Source organism: Muntiacus reevesi, chromosome 11, assembly GCF_963930625.1.
Source record: "Muntiacus reevesi chromosome 11, mMunRee1.1, whole genome shotgun sequence".
In the NCBI taxonomy this organism is placed as follows: domain Eukaryota; kingdom Metazoa; phylum Chordata; class Mammalia; order Artiodactyla; family Cervidae; genus Muntiacus; species Muntiacus reevesi.
In genome coordinates, this window is record NC_089259.1 from 66,957,354 (window position 1) to 66,974,080 (window position 16,727).

At 41.8% G+C, this 16,727-nt stretch overlaps 1 protein-coding gene across 1 annotated transcript in view; it reads left to right on the forward strand.

Annotated features, from left to right (window-relative positions):
• LOC136144263 (ATP-binding cassette sub-family C member 4-like) overlaps window positions 1-16,727 on the forward strand; it is a 141,589-nt gene that overhangs the window by 26,177 nt on the left and 98,685 nt on the right. Inside the window, exons 6-11 of the mRNA XM_065902012.1 lie at window positions 555-718; window positions 1,846-1,971; window positions 4,552-4,801; window positions 9,859-9,960; window positions 12,016-12,105; window positions 15,912-16,103. Of these exons, the coding sequence (XP_065758084.1) occupies window positions 555-718; window positions 1,846-1,971; window positions 4,552-4,801; window positions 9,859-9,960; window positions 12,016-12,105; window positions 15,912-16,103 (924 nt within the window). The remainder of the gene's footprint in view (window positions 1-554; window positions 719-1,845; window positions 1,972-4,551; window positions 4,802-9,858; window positions 9,961-12,015; window positions 12,106-15,911; window positions 16,104-16,727) is intronic.

Genomic DNA, 16,727 nt, shown 5'->3' on the forward strand with positions numbered 1-16,727 from the left:
CAGTCCTTCCAGTGAATAGCCAGGACTTATCTCCTTCAGGATGGACTGGTTGGATCTCCTTACAGTCCAAGGGACTCTCAAGAGTCTTCTTCAACACCACAGTTCAAAAGCATCAATTCTTCGGCACTCAGCTTTCTTCACAGTCCAACTCTCATATCCATACAAGACCACTGGAAAAACCATAGCCTTGAGTAGACGGACCTTTGTTAGCAAAATAATGTCTCTGCTTTTTAATATGCTATCTAGATTGGTCATAACTTTCCTTTCAAGGAGTAAGCGTCTTTTAATTTCATGGCTGCAGTCACCATCTGCAGTGATTTTGGAGCCCAAAAAATAAAGCCTAACACTGTTTCCACTGTCTCCCCATCTATTTCCATGAAGTGATGGTACCAGATGCCATGATAGACACTTGAATTTCTGCTTTAGCAGGTTTAAAACCTAGTGAGATCATTTCTGTTTAGGTTCCTGTCTGTTGCTTCAGAGCAGATTGTTTCTACCTTGTGTCCTTATTGGTTCTTATACCATTCTAAGAAGGCTTTGTCTTCTTTTTTAAGGTAATGATGTTCTTGCACTATCTATGGGTGGGACCACTGCAGGCTATCGCAGTGACCGCCCTGCTCTGGATGGAAATAGGAATGTCGTGTCTTGCTGGGATGGCGGTTCTCATTATTCTTCTTCTTTTGCAAAGCTGCATCGGGAAGTTGTTTTCATCACTCCGGTAAGAGAAATACTTCTTTTAAAAATTGATAATATGTAATTGGAACATCCACAGTCTGCCTGATGATTTTGTTAAAAAATAAGACAAATGCCTTCTCTAGTCTCTTCTTTGTGTGGGTTGTAGACCCTTCAGGCTTAGCCAGTGGAGGCTCCAGTCTTATGCTAAAGGCTGATCCTGAAACAGGAACAGAGAAGGCATTCACTGGGTCCCCTTGGCACAGTATCTGAATAAGTAGAGTGTCCCTCAGCAGAATTTACCCATGTCCAAGTTGTTTAAATATTGTTAAATAGTAATAATCTTATAGGCCCTTTTCTCACCACATGTATTTTTGTTATTCTTGTGTTGGGGCCTTTCCTGGTATTTATGTTCATGTTTCCATTAAGTTATAAGCACCCCAAGGGCCAGGCTGATCTTCATTGTTTCTTTATGAAGCCCCACATTCATAGCAGCACATGTGACAGAAAAGTGGCTGGTGGTGAAGAGCCTTCTGATGCTGAGTTAGACCTGAAGCAGGTCCCAGAGGGCTGGAGGTGGGTGGTTGTCAGGTGATGGAGATGTTGTGCTATTTGAAGGTCACTGAGTTCTTGTGTGTGTTGTGTGTGTGCAGGTCTGTGCCTGGTGTCTTTCTGTATTTGGAATTTCCTTTCCTGTCTTTGCTGGAGAGAGAGATACTCCCTATCCTTTGAGGCTCTGTTCCAGTTCTATAAGGTCTCTGAAAATCTTGTTCTCCTTTCCTGGTAGAATTAACAATCCCAGTTTTTCTGCTCCCCTGAACTTTTCTATTTTATTACAGCACAGACACTGTCTTCCTGGGTGTCTTCTGCCTTCTCTACCTGACCGTGACTTCTTTGAGCAAACAGTTTGTATCTGACACATTTCAGGTCTTTCTTAGTTGATGCTGCATATTCTCCAAGTTCCTTCTTGAAATGGACTGAATGGTTGACTTCCTGATTGAAGCCTTTTTCTCCATTTGTACTTTGAGTAGGACCTGCCTGTGTTCTAAATGCAAAAGGACTGTAAAGAAGCATTAGATTCCCAGCCACCACCCCCCGCCCCCATGCCCACTACTGCTACTGCTAAAGAAAGTTGAGTTGTAGTCACTAAGGCTCATCTCTCACTCCCCTCAGGAGTAAGACCGCAGCTCTCACAGACGACAGGATCAGGACCATGAGTGAAGTCATAAGTGGCATCAGAACAATAAAAATGAATGTTTGGGAAAAGTCATTTATAGACCTTATTACCGAATTGAGAAGGTAAGTTTATAGATATTACTCCATATTTTCATGCTTTATTTCCTATTCTATTGGATGCTTTAGTTGTCTTACTAAAGAAGTATTTAAGTTCACCTTCACATTAAGGTGAACTTAAATACTTACTATTGACTGCATTCCCTACCTGTTGCAGGAGGGTTGAGGAAAATAGTGGAGACATCATTTATCCTGCTCTTCCATTTACCATCTTCTCAAAGGAAAAAATATATATGCTTCTTACTTATATAAAAATGAAATTCTGAGTAGTTCTTAATACCTCAAATCCCAATTAGCAATGCTTTTACAATAGTATTTGAAGCAATGAAATTCAAACTAAAATTGTAATTTATGTTGATAGCCCATAAACAGGGAGATTATAGAGACTGGGTGTACCTGTATCGAGCCGAACTGTGTGAATCACTGTTCTTCACTGGTGTTGTGCTTAGTCGGTCAGTCGTATCTGAGTCTTTGTGACTCAATGGACTGTAGCTCGCTATGCTCATCTGTCCATGGGATTTCCCAGCAGGAATGCTGGAGTGGGTTGTCATTTCCTCCTCCAGAGAATCTTCCAGACCCAGGGATTGAACCCATATCTCTTGCATTGAGGGTAGATCCATTATCACCAAGAAAGCTCATGAATCACTATATTTAGTTCAAATCGAGCTATGAAAATACTGTCCCTTTTGTTTTGCTTCATGTTTGTAGACTGTTTTCCCATCTTTTATTTAAATATCTGATGAACGTTTCTCTGACTCCACATTGTTGCCTCTTACTTTGCACCTATGCGGAGCCCATCTTCCTTCTCTGGCCTCCACCAAGTCTGACTGACTCCAGCTCATCTTCTCAGGTCATGTGTGTAACTTGCCCTGACTACACGGTTCCACGTTACACACCTCTGCTCTGAGCTCCCATGGGGTCTGTACTGACCATCTCTGTCTAATGTCCCCCAATTTTGCGGCTGCTAATTCTCTTTCCCCAAAAGTTCATGAGCTCCTGGATGGGATAGGCTGTGTCTTTTTGTGAGGAGCCCGGCACAGGACATGTGATTACAAATGTTTGTTGAATGAACTTTCAAACCCAGTCTGATTGACCCGAAATGTTTGAAAGTGTGACAGAAAGCCTCCTTTTACTTGAAAGAGTGAAGTGGTGATGAAGGGTGTGGTGTTGAGGCAGACCCCGGGTGTGCAGTGTCTCCTTGATGTGAGAGATGGTTTATCTTAATCTGTGTCCACTCCCTAGAAAGAGGCCACTTACACAGGGCACTGAATTCATGTCATGTATGTTGAATGCTCAAAATTCTCCAAGCCATGCTTCAGCAATACGTGAACCGAGAACTTCCAGATGTTCAAGCTGGTTTTAGAAAAGGCAGAGGAACCAGAGATCAAATTGCCAACATCCACTGGATCATCGAAAAAGCAAGAGAGTTCCAGAAAAACATCTATTTCTGCTTTATTGACTACGACAAAGCCTTCGACTGTGTGGATCACAATAATCTGTGGAAAATTCTGAAAGAGATGGGAATACCAGACCCCCTTACCTGCCTCTTGAGAAACCTATATGCAGATCAGGAAGCAACAGTTAGAGCTGAACATGGAACAACATACTGGTTCTAAATAGGAAAAGGAGTACGTCAAGGCTGTATATTGTCACCCTGCTTATTTAACTTACATGCAGAGTATATCACGAGAAACTCTGGGCTGGAAGAAGCACAAGCTGGAATCAACATTTCCAGGAGAAATAACAATAACCTCAGATATGCAGATGACACCACCCTTATGGCAAAGAGTGAAGAGGAACTGAAAAGCCTCTTGATGAAAGTGGAAGAGAGTGAAAAAGTTGGCTTAAAGCTTAACATTCAGAAAAGTAAGATTATGGCATCTGGTCCCATCACCTCATGGGAAATAGATGGAGAGACAGTGGAAACAGTGTCAGACTTTATTTTTTTGGGCTACAAAATCACTGTGGATGGTGACTGCAGCCATGAAATTAAAAGACGTTTACTCCTTGGAAGGAAAGTGATGACCAACCTAGATAGCATATTAAAAAGCAGACATTACTTTTCCAATAAAGGTCGGTCTAGTCAAGGCTATGGTTTTTCCAGTGGTCATGTATGGATATGAGAGTTGGACTGTGAAGAAAGTTAAGCGCCGAAAAATTGATGCTTTGAACTGTGGTGTTGGAGAAGACTCTTGAGAGTCCCTTGGACTGCAAGGAGATCCAGCCAGTCCATCCTAAAGGAGATCAGTCCTGGGTGTTCATCGGAAGGACTGATGCTGAAGCTGAAACTCTAATACTTTGGCCACCTCATACGAAGAGTTAACTTATTGGAAAAGACCCTGATGCTGGGAGGGATTGGGGGCAGGTGGAGAAGGGGACGACAGAGGATGAGATGGCTGGATGGCATCACCGACTCAATGAGCATGAGTTTGAGTAAGCTCCGGGACTTGGTGATGGAAGGGAGGCCTGGTGTGCTGCGATTCATGGAGTCGTAAAGAGTCGGACATGACAGAGCAACTGAACTGACTGACTGACTGACTGATGTTGATGCTTCTTATAAAACCTTTGTCCTACTTTCTTTTACAGGAATGAAGTTTCCAAGATTCTGAGAAGTTCCTACCTTAGGGGCATTAATTTGGCATCATTTTTTGGTGTGAGCAAAATCATGATTTTTGTCACCTTCATCAGCAATGTGGTCCTTGACAACATGATCACAGCCAGCCAAGTGTTTGTGGTGGTGACGCTGTTCGAGGCTCTGAGGTGTTCGAGCACCCTCTACTTCCCCATGGCCATCGAGAAGGTGTCAGAGGTCATCGTCAGCATCCAGAGAATCAAGGTTTAGTGAAAAATAACTTTTTAAAGTTTTAGGTGGACTTTGCCTAAAATGCCTCCTTTTATGTGCTGCCACTGTATGCCAGTTAGGTGAGATTTAACTCTTTCAGTACCAAGCTGGCAGTCTTTCTAAAATGTATGTATTCCCTTCTTTTCTTAGTTAAAGTGCATTAGAAGTACTGTAAGATCCATGTTTGTTTAGGACCGGTAGTATAAATAGCAGCAGCACAGGCTCTTGATGTGCAGTGATGGCCGCAGGATGATTAAAATACCTAAAAGCAGGAGAAGCAAACAGATGCATCTGCTGTGCTGACTGGGATGATTAGGCAGTTACTGTGCACAGTCCTGGGGTGACTAGGATTCCTCTCTGGGCCGGGAGGGGAGGAACTTGCTGAGAAGTCCCTGTTCCCTGGGCAGGAAGAGTGGCCTCAGATTCACTTAGTTCTCTGTGTTTAAAAATGGATTCTTTCCTCCAAATAGGTTTTCTTGTTGATTTCTTATCTCTGCTTTTTTGTTCCTGTCCTTATTTTACTAGTGTCTAAGCCTGTCTCTAGATGCCCTCTTCCTTTCAAACTTGTGATTCCCACCATACTTATTGTCTCCTTTTTTAAACTTAACTGTCCCTAAATAGTCAGGGGTAAATAATTTTTATCACAAAGACAAGGGCCTGGCGCACAGTAGGTGCTCATGTATTTCTGTTTAAAATGATGATTAAATCAGCTCTGTAAAAATGAATGATTTATAATGACCTCATAAGCCCAAGAAGTCTCTCTGTTTTTCTCTAAGTGAGGAAGTGGGACCCATGGTCTTGGCACTGGATGACTTCAATATGATTGCAAAAGGTCTCAACTTCAACGCACTCAGTAAAAGTCTTCAGTAACTTTAACATCTAGTTAAAATCTGTCCTCAGGTTATATTGTTCAGAAAGCAGCTTTAGGTTTTCCATTACCAGCTACAAAGAAGTCAGTCATTTTGGCTGCGATTCTGGCACTGATACTTTCCTGCATAACCTGTTCTGGGTCTGCACTTCATGCCTCTACTGGCCATTTAATTTCAGCTTTTTCATCAAACTGAGTCTTGGAGAAAAATCCAGCCAGGATTTCTGGCACCTTTAGGAGCTGATCATGTGTTGAATGGGGTCTCATTTAACCCTTGGAAGACTGTGACATCTGTCCCCCTCAGAGGTATTGTTTGTGGACAAGTGCTCAATAAATTTAATTCTTCACTTAGGGCATAATTTTCCTTTTCTCTATCTTTTGTTTGAAAGTGAGGAATTTCTATTCTAATGTATACACATTGAGTATTAATGTCTTGGTTACATGCTTGAGCTGAAACTGTATTTGATTCTATCTAGACCAGATATATAACATGTACATTACTCTCCAGGGCCCTTGGTCTTTTTAATCAATGGAAGTTGATAATAGGCCAGACGAGAAATTCAAGCAAGGCTTTACTGAGGCTTGTGCTGCAGCACAAAGTATGGAAACAAGAAACTGATGCCCCCTTGACTCTTTGAGAAGGGTGGGCTGGTTCCTTAAGTGGGATGAGGGTAGGGGAGGATTGGTGTTTGAGCCACAGGGGTGACTTAAGTAGTCTGCCATGTGCCAAGATCATACACAGTTCCCTGCTTTGCTCCCAGCAGCTTAGAAAGGCCAGTTGGCTTGTGGTGTTTTTGTATCTTACTGTTTGTAAGTGCCTTTGCATGTGTGCAGGTATGTTTAGTCCCTTAGGATTTCTTTGTATTTTGTTGCTCAAGGAGATGTTTGTCCATGTGCAAGCACTCCCACACAGGGTCCCAGGTCCCAGCCTCTCTCATCACCTTTTGCTTGTTGCTATGTCAACTTAGACTATGTAAAGCTGTAGTCATGTAATCAGTGGTTGGGTGGTTTGAACAACCATGCAGTCTGTTCCTTCTTTTAGCTGATGCCCTCGATGGGCTGACTGTGCAAGACTCGGTCTTAGTTGGAATTGGGACTGTAAAGGTGCATGAATGATGTAGTGTCTCCCCTCTGTGTCACTTAATATTCCTCAGGGGGTTCAGAGGTAGGGAGGGCAGTGCCAGCTAAGGATATCCTGAGCTTGTTTCAGTATGGTTGGTATTTGAGATGGACCAGAAGGGTGGGGGGAGTCAGTACTCAGGGTGTCCAGGCAGAGGCTGCCTGGGGAGTGTGGACTTAGGTGCAGGTGGGTCACTGGGGGGAGTGTTAATTTTGTGGACCCTCTCAGAGGGGCTGTAAGGAGATCAGGAGGGAGTTGTCTTGGGGTAGGGTCAGTGGTGTTGGGGAGGACTGGTAAAGGAACCAGAAACAGAAAATTTGCATTGTTGAAATAACTAATAGTAAGATTCTGAAATTATGTTGTTTCAAGAGGAAAACAGAGTTGGGAGAGAGATGAATTGTGTCAGAACAGGCGAGAGCTGGTATGTGGCTGATGATGGTGGCAGGGAGAGAGAACTCAGGCTGCGGTGGTTGAAAACCTGCAAACGTGTCCTCAGACCACCATCTGTCCATCCTGCCTCCTAGTGGACACAGGCTCCAGGCAGGTAGGAGTCACTGAGCTCAGTGTTAGGTTCTCAGTGAGCTTGGATGAGAGGAGGAAGGAATGAATGAAAGCATCTTCCACCAGATGATATTTGACAGAAATGCAAGGATCCTATCTTTCTTTTCCTGCACAAGGGTTTTCACATTCAGTGTTGACCCATTCTTCTTTTTAAGTAGAAGTTTGCAATCACATTTATGACTCTGAGGCACGATAGATGGAGTGTCAAGATGTTTAAGGTAGTAGATTACTATTTATGTGTTGTTTTCTTTCTCAAACATCCTTATATGCTTGTTTCAGTTTCCCCGCATATGGGTTAGGATTTGGTTTGCCTGTGTGTCCCAGAGGTACCCATGCTAAAGCTGCTTACAGGGGTCATTCATTTTTCTCTCATGCAAGAATCCTGGTGAGGCTCTGTATGGGTTTCCTGGAGCTGCTGATACCAAGTACCACAAAACATGTGGCTTAAAACCACAGGAATGTTTTGTTTCACAGTTCTGGAGGTTAGACGTCTGAAATCAAGCTGTTAGCAGAGTTATGATCCCCCTGAATCTGATAAGGGAGCATCCTTTCTTGCCTCTGCTAGCTCTGAGTGGTTGCAGGCAAACCTCGACATTCCTTGGCTTGAAAGCCATCATCCCAGCCTCTGTCTCCATCATCAGGTAGCTATTTTTTGTGTGTATATCTGTCTCTGCATTTCTCATGAGGACTCCAGTCATATTGGATTCAGGGCCCACCCTACTCCACTGTGATCTCACTTTTTTTGTCTTTTTTTTTTTCCATTTATTTTTATTAGTTGGAGGCTAATTACTTTACAATATTGTAGTGGTTTTTGTCATACATTGACATGAATCAGCCATGGATTTACATGTATTCCCCATCCCGATCCCCCCTCCCACCTCCCTCTCTACCCGATCCCTCTGGGTCTTCCCAGTGTACCAGGCCCGAGCACTTGTCTCATGCATCCAACCTGGGCTGGTGATCTGTTTCACCCTAGATAATATACATATTTCGATGCTGTTTGTGATCTCACTTTAATTGATTACATTTCCAACAACCACATTTCCAAATAAAGTCACATTTTGAGCTAACTGGGGTTAGGATGTATCTTCTTTGTGGTGATACAACTCTCCCCATAACTAGTGCCATGGCTAGTGTGAACCTCTGTGGTATTGGGACCCATACTCTTTCTCTCTTGTGTTACTCCACTGCATGTGACCTGACCCCTCTGGCAGCCCCCAAGGCCCAGGCTGGGGCAGAGGAAGGTCCTGGTTGCTGTCACTCCCCACTGCCCTGGATTTAGTCATGTGCCTGCTCCTGTCTGCTCGGGAGCCTGAAGACAGAGGGAAGTCCTCCTTCCAGGTTGCTATGTGCAGCTAAAATCCAGGGTTTGTTACTGCAGAAGAACAAGAGCAGATTTCAAGGACAGCCAGCACTCTCTTCCCCATGTTCACAGTTTTGGGGACCTTGGGGAGTGGGAGTGGTCTAAGTTGTTTGTTCAATTTCTCTATTGCTGTAGCTTTTCTCATTGAATTATATCTAGCATTTGCAAGGCAAGAGGGAGTTTTCTTGTATGTGATTGTCAGCTTTGTAGCAGTTTATGAGACTATTTTATTTGGCTACTTTGCATCAGTTAGCTGCTAAGTGGTGTAGAAGATAACAAGAAGTGGGAGGTGCAGCCAATCCTGCTGTGGAGGAGGGAGGGCATTGACTAGGAAGAGGCAGTGATTGTGAAAAGATGCTTGTGAAATTTTTTTTAAGACATAGAAACTTAACACAGTTTTCTTTTTAGAATGATGACTTAAGTGATAGTTAATGACAAGCAGTGATATGGACTTGACACACACGAGGAGAAAAGCATTGTGTGCAGGGTTTGCACTCAGAGTCTCTGTCATTGGTCTTGTGTCCCAGCCTGTCCTGTGCCACCTGCTTCCTGACGGCCTGGGAAGGGCCTTCCTCTCTGTTCTAGCAGTGTCGCATGGTGCTTGGCACATGGTGGGATTCAGTTAGTATTTATGAAATAATTTCCTACCAGCTCACCTGTCTATTGTTGGTAACCCAAAAGTAAAACAATGAAAATGTCCAGGCTCTAAATGTACTGGAGTCTGAAGCCATATATTCTTCTTAGAGAGGAACGAGGACACTTGTTGAGAAAGTTAACAAAGAGGGCCTCTGGCCAGGAACTCTTATTTATTTATTTTACACACACACACACACACACACACACACACACACACACTCTCTATATATGTGTGCATATGCTATTTTATATATATATATATATATATATATGCTATACTATATTGTATACTTAGTTGTACATATAATAATAGTATGTTACATACTATATACTATTTAATATTTCTCATGTGAACCAAGATGTAATAAAATACAGTTGTAAAATGACAGGTTGGTATAAATGGTAGGTATAAAACTTTTTATTGCAACTTCCAGAGAAGCAGTTGTTTTGTTTGTGCTTTGTTCTTGCAGTATAAACAATCTATGTTTTGCCTTTTTCTATAGAACTTTCTCTTACTTGATGAGATGTCACAGTACTACCCTCAACTTCCATCAGATGGTAAAATGATAGTGCATGTGCAAGCTTTTACAGCTTCTTGGGAAAAGGTAAGAAGCCTTGCTTTTCAAAATTATGATTGCTAAAAGACAACTGTAACATAGATTTATTGGAGAATTTTGAGATTTTACATATACTGTAAAATGTGACTTGCTCATTTACTTAGAATATATTATAAAAATTCTCGGAATCAGGGATAAGGTTTGCATTGAATGGAGATTAAGTATAAAATCAGCCTGAGGCATTTGACGTGTTGCTTTTTTTCTCATTTTCAAGTGAACTTTCAGTGTATTAGCACATGTTTAACTTTTTTTCTTTTTTTAGCACATGTTGAACTTAAGTATATAAATTCTTTTAATTTTTAGTTTATTTTTAGCATGTTTTATTACAGAGTATTAAATATAACTCCCTGTGCTATACAATAGGATCACCTTAAACAAAAGATATAGAGCACAAATACATCTTTTCTTCAAAACTCAGATCTAGTATTTTGAGCTGAAGTGTGAAGTGTCAGTCACTTCACTTGTCTCTGAGTCTTTGTGACCCCATGGACTGTAGCCCACCAGGCCCCTCTGTCCATGGGAATGGACTCCCACTCCAGCATTTCTGCTGTTGTTGTTGTTCGGTCACTCAGTCATCTCCAAAACTTTGCAGCTCTGTAAACTGCAGCATGCCAGACTCCCTTGTGCATCACCAATGGCAGGAGCTTGCTCAAACTCATGCCCATCAAAGTCAGTGATGCCATTCAACCATTTCATCCTCTGTTGTCCCCCTTCTTCTCCTGGCTTCAATCTTTCCCAGCATCAGGGTCTTTTCTAATGAGTCAGCTCTTCGCATCAGGTGGCCAAAGTTTGGGAGTTTCAGCTTCAGCATCAGTCCTTCCAATGAATATTCAGGACTGATCTCCTTTAGGATGGACTGGTTGGATTTCCTTGCTGTTCAAGGGACTGTCAAGAGTCTTCTCTAACACCCCAGTTCAAAAGCATCATTCTTCAGTGCTCAGCCTTCTTTATGGTCAAACTCTCACATCCATACATGACTACTGGAAAAACCATAGCTTTGACTAGATGGACCTTTGTTGGCAAAGTAATGTCTCTGCTTTTTATACACAGTCTAGGTTTGTCATAGCTCTTGTGCCTAGGAGCAAGCATCTTTGAATTTCATGGCTGCAGCAGTCACTGTCTAAAGCGATTTTGGAGCACAAGAAATAAAATCTGTCACTGTTTCCACTTTCTATCTGCCATGAAATGATGGGGCCAGATGCCATGATCTTAGTTTTTCGAATGTTGAGTTTTAAGCCAACATTCACTCTTTTTCACTCTCCTCTTTCACCTTCATCAAGAGGCTCTTTAGTTCCTCTTCATTTTCTGCCATCAAGTGGCATCATCTGAATGTTTGAGATTTTTATATTCTGTCAGAATTCTAGATTCCATTTTGTGATTCATCATGTAATCTGTTTAAAAGTTAAACAAGTAGGGTGACCATAAACAGCTTTGACGTATTCCTTTCCTGATTTTGAACCAGTCTGTTGTTGCATGTCCAGTTCTAACTGTTGCTTCTCGACCTGAATACAGGTTTCTCAGGAGGCAGGTAAGGTGGTCTGGTATTCCCATCTCTAGAAGAATTTTCCACAGTTTGCTGTGATCCACATAGTCAAAGGCTTTAGTCAATGAAGCAGATGTTTTTCTAGAATTACCTTGTTTTTTCTGTGATCCAACAGATGTTGGCAATTTGATATTTGGTTCCTCTGCCTTTTCTAATTCCAGCTTATACCTCTGAAAATTCTCAGTTTACATACTGCTGAAGCCTAGTTTCAAGAATTTTGAATGATACTTTGCTATCATATGAAATGAGCACAATTGTGTGGTAGTCGGAAAAAAGAAGGAAACTTCCTAAAGTGAGCTAAAGCTACCTCAAATCCCCAAAGAGATAAAATTTGATAAAGAGGTCTCCAGGACACAGTATCTTAAAATAGGAAAGGGAAAAATGTGGATTTTATTTTGCATATCAGTTACGTTGACTATTGTTATCTTTTCCACTTTCTAAAAAAAATTTGTGTTACTTTATTAAAATGGGTAAATTAAATTAAAGACTTTAATTTGTAGGCATCAACAACCCCAACCCTACAAGGACTTTCCTTTACTGTCAGACCTGGTCAACTGTTAGCTGTGGTCGGACCTGTGGGTGCAGGAAAGGTAAGTTAATGATGTATTTTGTCAGCTTGATGCAACACCACAGCTCCTGTTAAACTCTCAGAATTGAGCCCAGATCTGTGTGTGACTCAGTTTGAATTGAGTGTATCTAGAAGAGTGTCTCTCTAGGTGTGTTCATGGAACATTCATTTTACAAGAATGTTTCATGGCCAGATAAATAAGGATAAATGCACACTGTTTTTTCCTTCTTGGTGCTTCCCATTTCCCTGTTAGGAACTGCCTGTGGGGAATTTGGATGTCTCAGTGAAGGAAATTATTTATGTGACAGCTGTTCGGGATTAAATTAAATTAAATCAGACTTAAATTGAAGAAAGTGGGGAAAACCAATAGATCATTCAGGTATGACCTAAATCAAATCTCTTATGATTATACAGTGGAAGTGAGAAATAGATTTAAGGGACTAGATCTGATAGACAGTGCCTGATGAACTATGGACGGAGGTTCGTGACACTGTACAGGAGACAGGGATCAAGACCATCCCCAAGAAAAAGAAATGCAAAAAGGCAAAATAGCTGACTGAGGAGGCTTTACAAATAGCTATGAAAAGAAAAGAAGTGAAAAGCAAAGGAGAAAAGGAAAGATATCCCCATTTGAATGCAGAGTTCCAAAGAATAGCAAGGAGAGAGAAGAAACTCTTCCTCAGCAATCAATGCAAAGAAATAGAGGTAAACAATAGAATGGGAAGACTAGATATCTCTTCAAGAAAGTTAGAGATACCAAGGGAATATTTCATGCAATGATGGGCACAATAAAGGACAGATGGTATGGACCTAACAGAAGCAGAAGATATTAAGAAGAGGTGGCAAGAATACACAGAAGAACTGTACAAAAAAGATCTTCATGATCCAGATAATCACGATGGTGTGATCACTCACCTAGAGCCAGACATCCTGGAATGTGAAGTCAAGTGGGCCTTAGGGAGCATCATTGTGAACAAAGCTAGTGGAGGTTACAGAATTCCAGTTGATTTCTTTCAAATCCTGAAAGATGATGCTGTGAAAGTGCTGCACTCAAGATGGGATAGGGAGGGTGATGGGAGGGGGGATCAGGATGGGGAACACATGTAAATCCATGGCTAATTCATGTCAATCTATGGCAAAACCCACTACAATATTGTAAAGTAACTAGCCTCCAACTAATAAAAATAAATGAAAAGAAAAAAAAAAAAGAAAACTTAGCAGTGGCCACAGGACAGGAAAAGGTCAGTTTTCATTCCAATCCCAAAGAAAGGCAGTGCCAAAAAATGCTCAAACTACCGCAGAGTTGCACTCATCTCACATGCTAGTCAAGTAATGCTCACAATTCTCCAAGCCAGGTTTCAGCAATACGTGAACCATAAACTTCCAGATGTTCAAGCTGGTTTTAGAAAAGGCAGAGGAACCAGAGATCAAATTGCCAACATCTGCTGGATCATTGAAAAAGCAAGAGAGTTCCAGAAAAACATCTATTTCTGCTTTATTGACTATGCCCAAGCCTTTGGCTGTGTGGATCACAATAAACTGTGGAAAATTCTGAAAGAGTTGGTAATACCAGACCACCTGACCTGCCTCTTGAGAAACCTGTATGCAGGTCAGGAAGCAACAGTTAGAACTGGACATGGAACAACAGACTGGTTCCAAATAGGAAAAGGAGTCCGTCAGGCCTGTATATAGCCACCCTGCTTATTTAACTTATATGCAGAGTACATCATGAGAAATGCTGGGCTGGAGGAAGCATAAGGTGGAATCAAGATTGCCAGGAGAAATATCAATAACCTCAGATATGCAGCTGACATCACCCTATGGCAGAAAGTGAAGAAGAACTAAAGAGCCTCTTGATGAAAGTGAAAGAGGAGAGTTAAAAAGCTGGCTTAAAGCTCAACATTCAGAAAACTAAGATCATGACATCCAGTCCTGTCACTTCATGGCAAATAGATGGGGTAACAGTGACTGACTTTATATTTTTGGGCTCCAAAATCATTGAAGATGGTGACTGCACCATGAAATTAAAAGACACTCCTTGGAATGAAGCTATGACCAAGCTAGACAGCATATTAAAAAGCAGAGACATTACTTTGTCAACAAAGGTCCGTCTAGTCAAGGCTATGGTTTTTCCAGTAGTCATGTATGGATGTGAGAGGTAGACTATAAAGAAAGCTGAGTGCTGAAGAATTGATGCTTTTGAACTGTGGTATTGGAGAAGACTCTTGAGAGTCCCTTGGACTGCAAGGAGATCCAGCCAGTCCATCCTAAAGGAGATCAGTCCTGAATATTCATCGGAAGGTCTAATGTTGAAGCTGAATATCCAATACTTTGGTCGCCTGATGCGAAGAGCTGACTCATTAGAAAAGACCCTGATGCTGGGAAAGATTGAAGGCGGGAGAAGAAGGTGACGGCAGAGGATGAGATGGTTGGATGGCATCACCAACTCAATGGACATCAGTTTGCGTAAACTCGGATTTGGTGATGGACAGGGAGGCCTGGTGTGTTGTGGTTCATGGGGTCACAAAAAGTCAGACATGACTGAGCGACTGAACTGACACTGTTCAGGATAGACAGAGACAGTGGGGACTTCTTTTCATCTTAGTGGCCCTTCCAGGATGTCTGGAGATCATAAAGGCTCTTTCCGGAAGCTTTGAGCATTTCTTCCTGTGACTTGACATGATCCCATCAGCACATGTAGTGAATGTGCAGCCATGTGCTGGAGATAAAGGTACAGACATGAGCAAGACCCTGACTCTCTCTTTCAGAGGTAATCAGGTTCTGGGCGAGACAGATATGCAGACATACTATTTCAGCCCAGTGTCATGAGCACTCTGATGGCGTGGATACATACACGCCACATCTGTGTGGTGTTGAAGATTGAAAGGAAAGGTGCACATGCACTTGGTCCGAAACAACAAAATACAGAAATCTAATGTGGGATGTGGGCTTCACTGGTGGCTCAGCGGTAAAAGAATCCTCCTGCTAATGCAGGAGATATAGGTTCAGTCCCTGGTCTGGGAAGTTCCCACTTCCCAGTTGTGGAGCAACTAAACCTGTGCCCCACAGCTGTTGGGCCTGTGCTCTGGAGCCTGGGAGCTGCAATGACTGAGCCCATGGGCCACAGCTGCTGAAGCCTGCCCACTAGAGCCTGTGCTCCTCAACAGGAAAACCCCCATGCACTGCAAAGACGACCCACCACAAGCAAAAATAAATACATTTAGAATTGTGGGATGGCAGAAACCAACACAGCATTGTAAAAAATAAATGAAAAAGATAAAATAACTAAAAATAAATGAATAAAATAATTTTTCAAAATGTGGGATATGTACATGAAAGTGCTGATTTCCTCTATGATGGACTTTTGCTCTGCAGACACAACTCACCTGACAGTTTTTCAGTTAATCATCTTTGGCTATATTCTTCACACATAGCTTTTTAAGAACTAGCGATTGTCAAGTAAAGGATACCAGATGCAGGAACAATTGCCCTAAACATCAGATACATAAAATACACATCCTGCTGGGCTCTACTAGAGAAGGATGTTAAGCATTCTTAATTATTCTTTACTGAGTAGAATTTCACTTGGGGAGATACTCGGGCAGAGTAGATTGTTTATAGTATTAATATATTCCTTATCAGTCTTTTTCATTGACCATTAGTGTTATTTTCATTTTTTTGGGTCTCAGCTGCGAGGGTTGTACTTTATCCTGTTGAAGGAAAGGGTTCTATCATGTATCAATCGCCAGGGTGGGGTCGGCTGTGCTGCAGGGCATGTTTCATCCTGAGTGCACCCTGTTCACATGTGTGTGTTGCCGTCTGTTTCAGTCGTCACTGTTAAGCGCTCTGCTGGGGGAGCTGCACCCAAGCCAGGGGAAGGTCAGCGTCCATGGGAGGATCGCGTATGTTTCTCAGCAGCCCTGGGTGTATCCAGGGACTATAAAGAGTAACATTTTATTTGGGAAGAAATATAAAGAAGACAGATATGAAGAAGTAATAAGGGCTTGTGCTTTGGAAGAGGTGAGTAATGACTTCTGAGTTGCATATACTTGAATTTCAAATGACGATAATGGTTTACACTACAAGGTTTGTTAAAAATTCTTTTCAAAAAATAGATTTTTGAACGTTGCTTAATATTTAAGTTGATCTTCTGAATAAATAAGCAGGTTTACATAAATAAGCATATGTATTTACATGTGCTGTCTTTTTAATTCTTATAGGTTAATAACACTCACAGAATACATTATCTGGAGAGGGGGATTGTTTCGTTCTGTGAAGTTTTCCTTTACTTTCAACTTTTTAATGTAAAGTTGCAAATATTTACAAAAACAGAGAGCATGGTTTATTGAACCCTCATGTACCCACCCCCAGCTTCAGCCTGAATCAGCTGGTGGCCAGTCTTGCTGCATCTCTACCCCTGCCAGTCCCACCCCAACCCCAGAGTATCGTGGAGCAGATCCTAGACCTCGGATTAGTTAACCTGTAAACATTTCATTATTTTTCTCTAAAAGATAGGAAAGCTTTGGGGGAAAAATATCACTACTTTATTTCACCTGAAAAATACTTCAAATTCCTGAATATCACCCACCTGCTGGTCTGTGTTTACATGCTGTCGATCATCTCACTGAGAAATCTTCACCATTA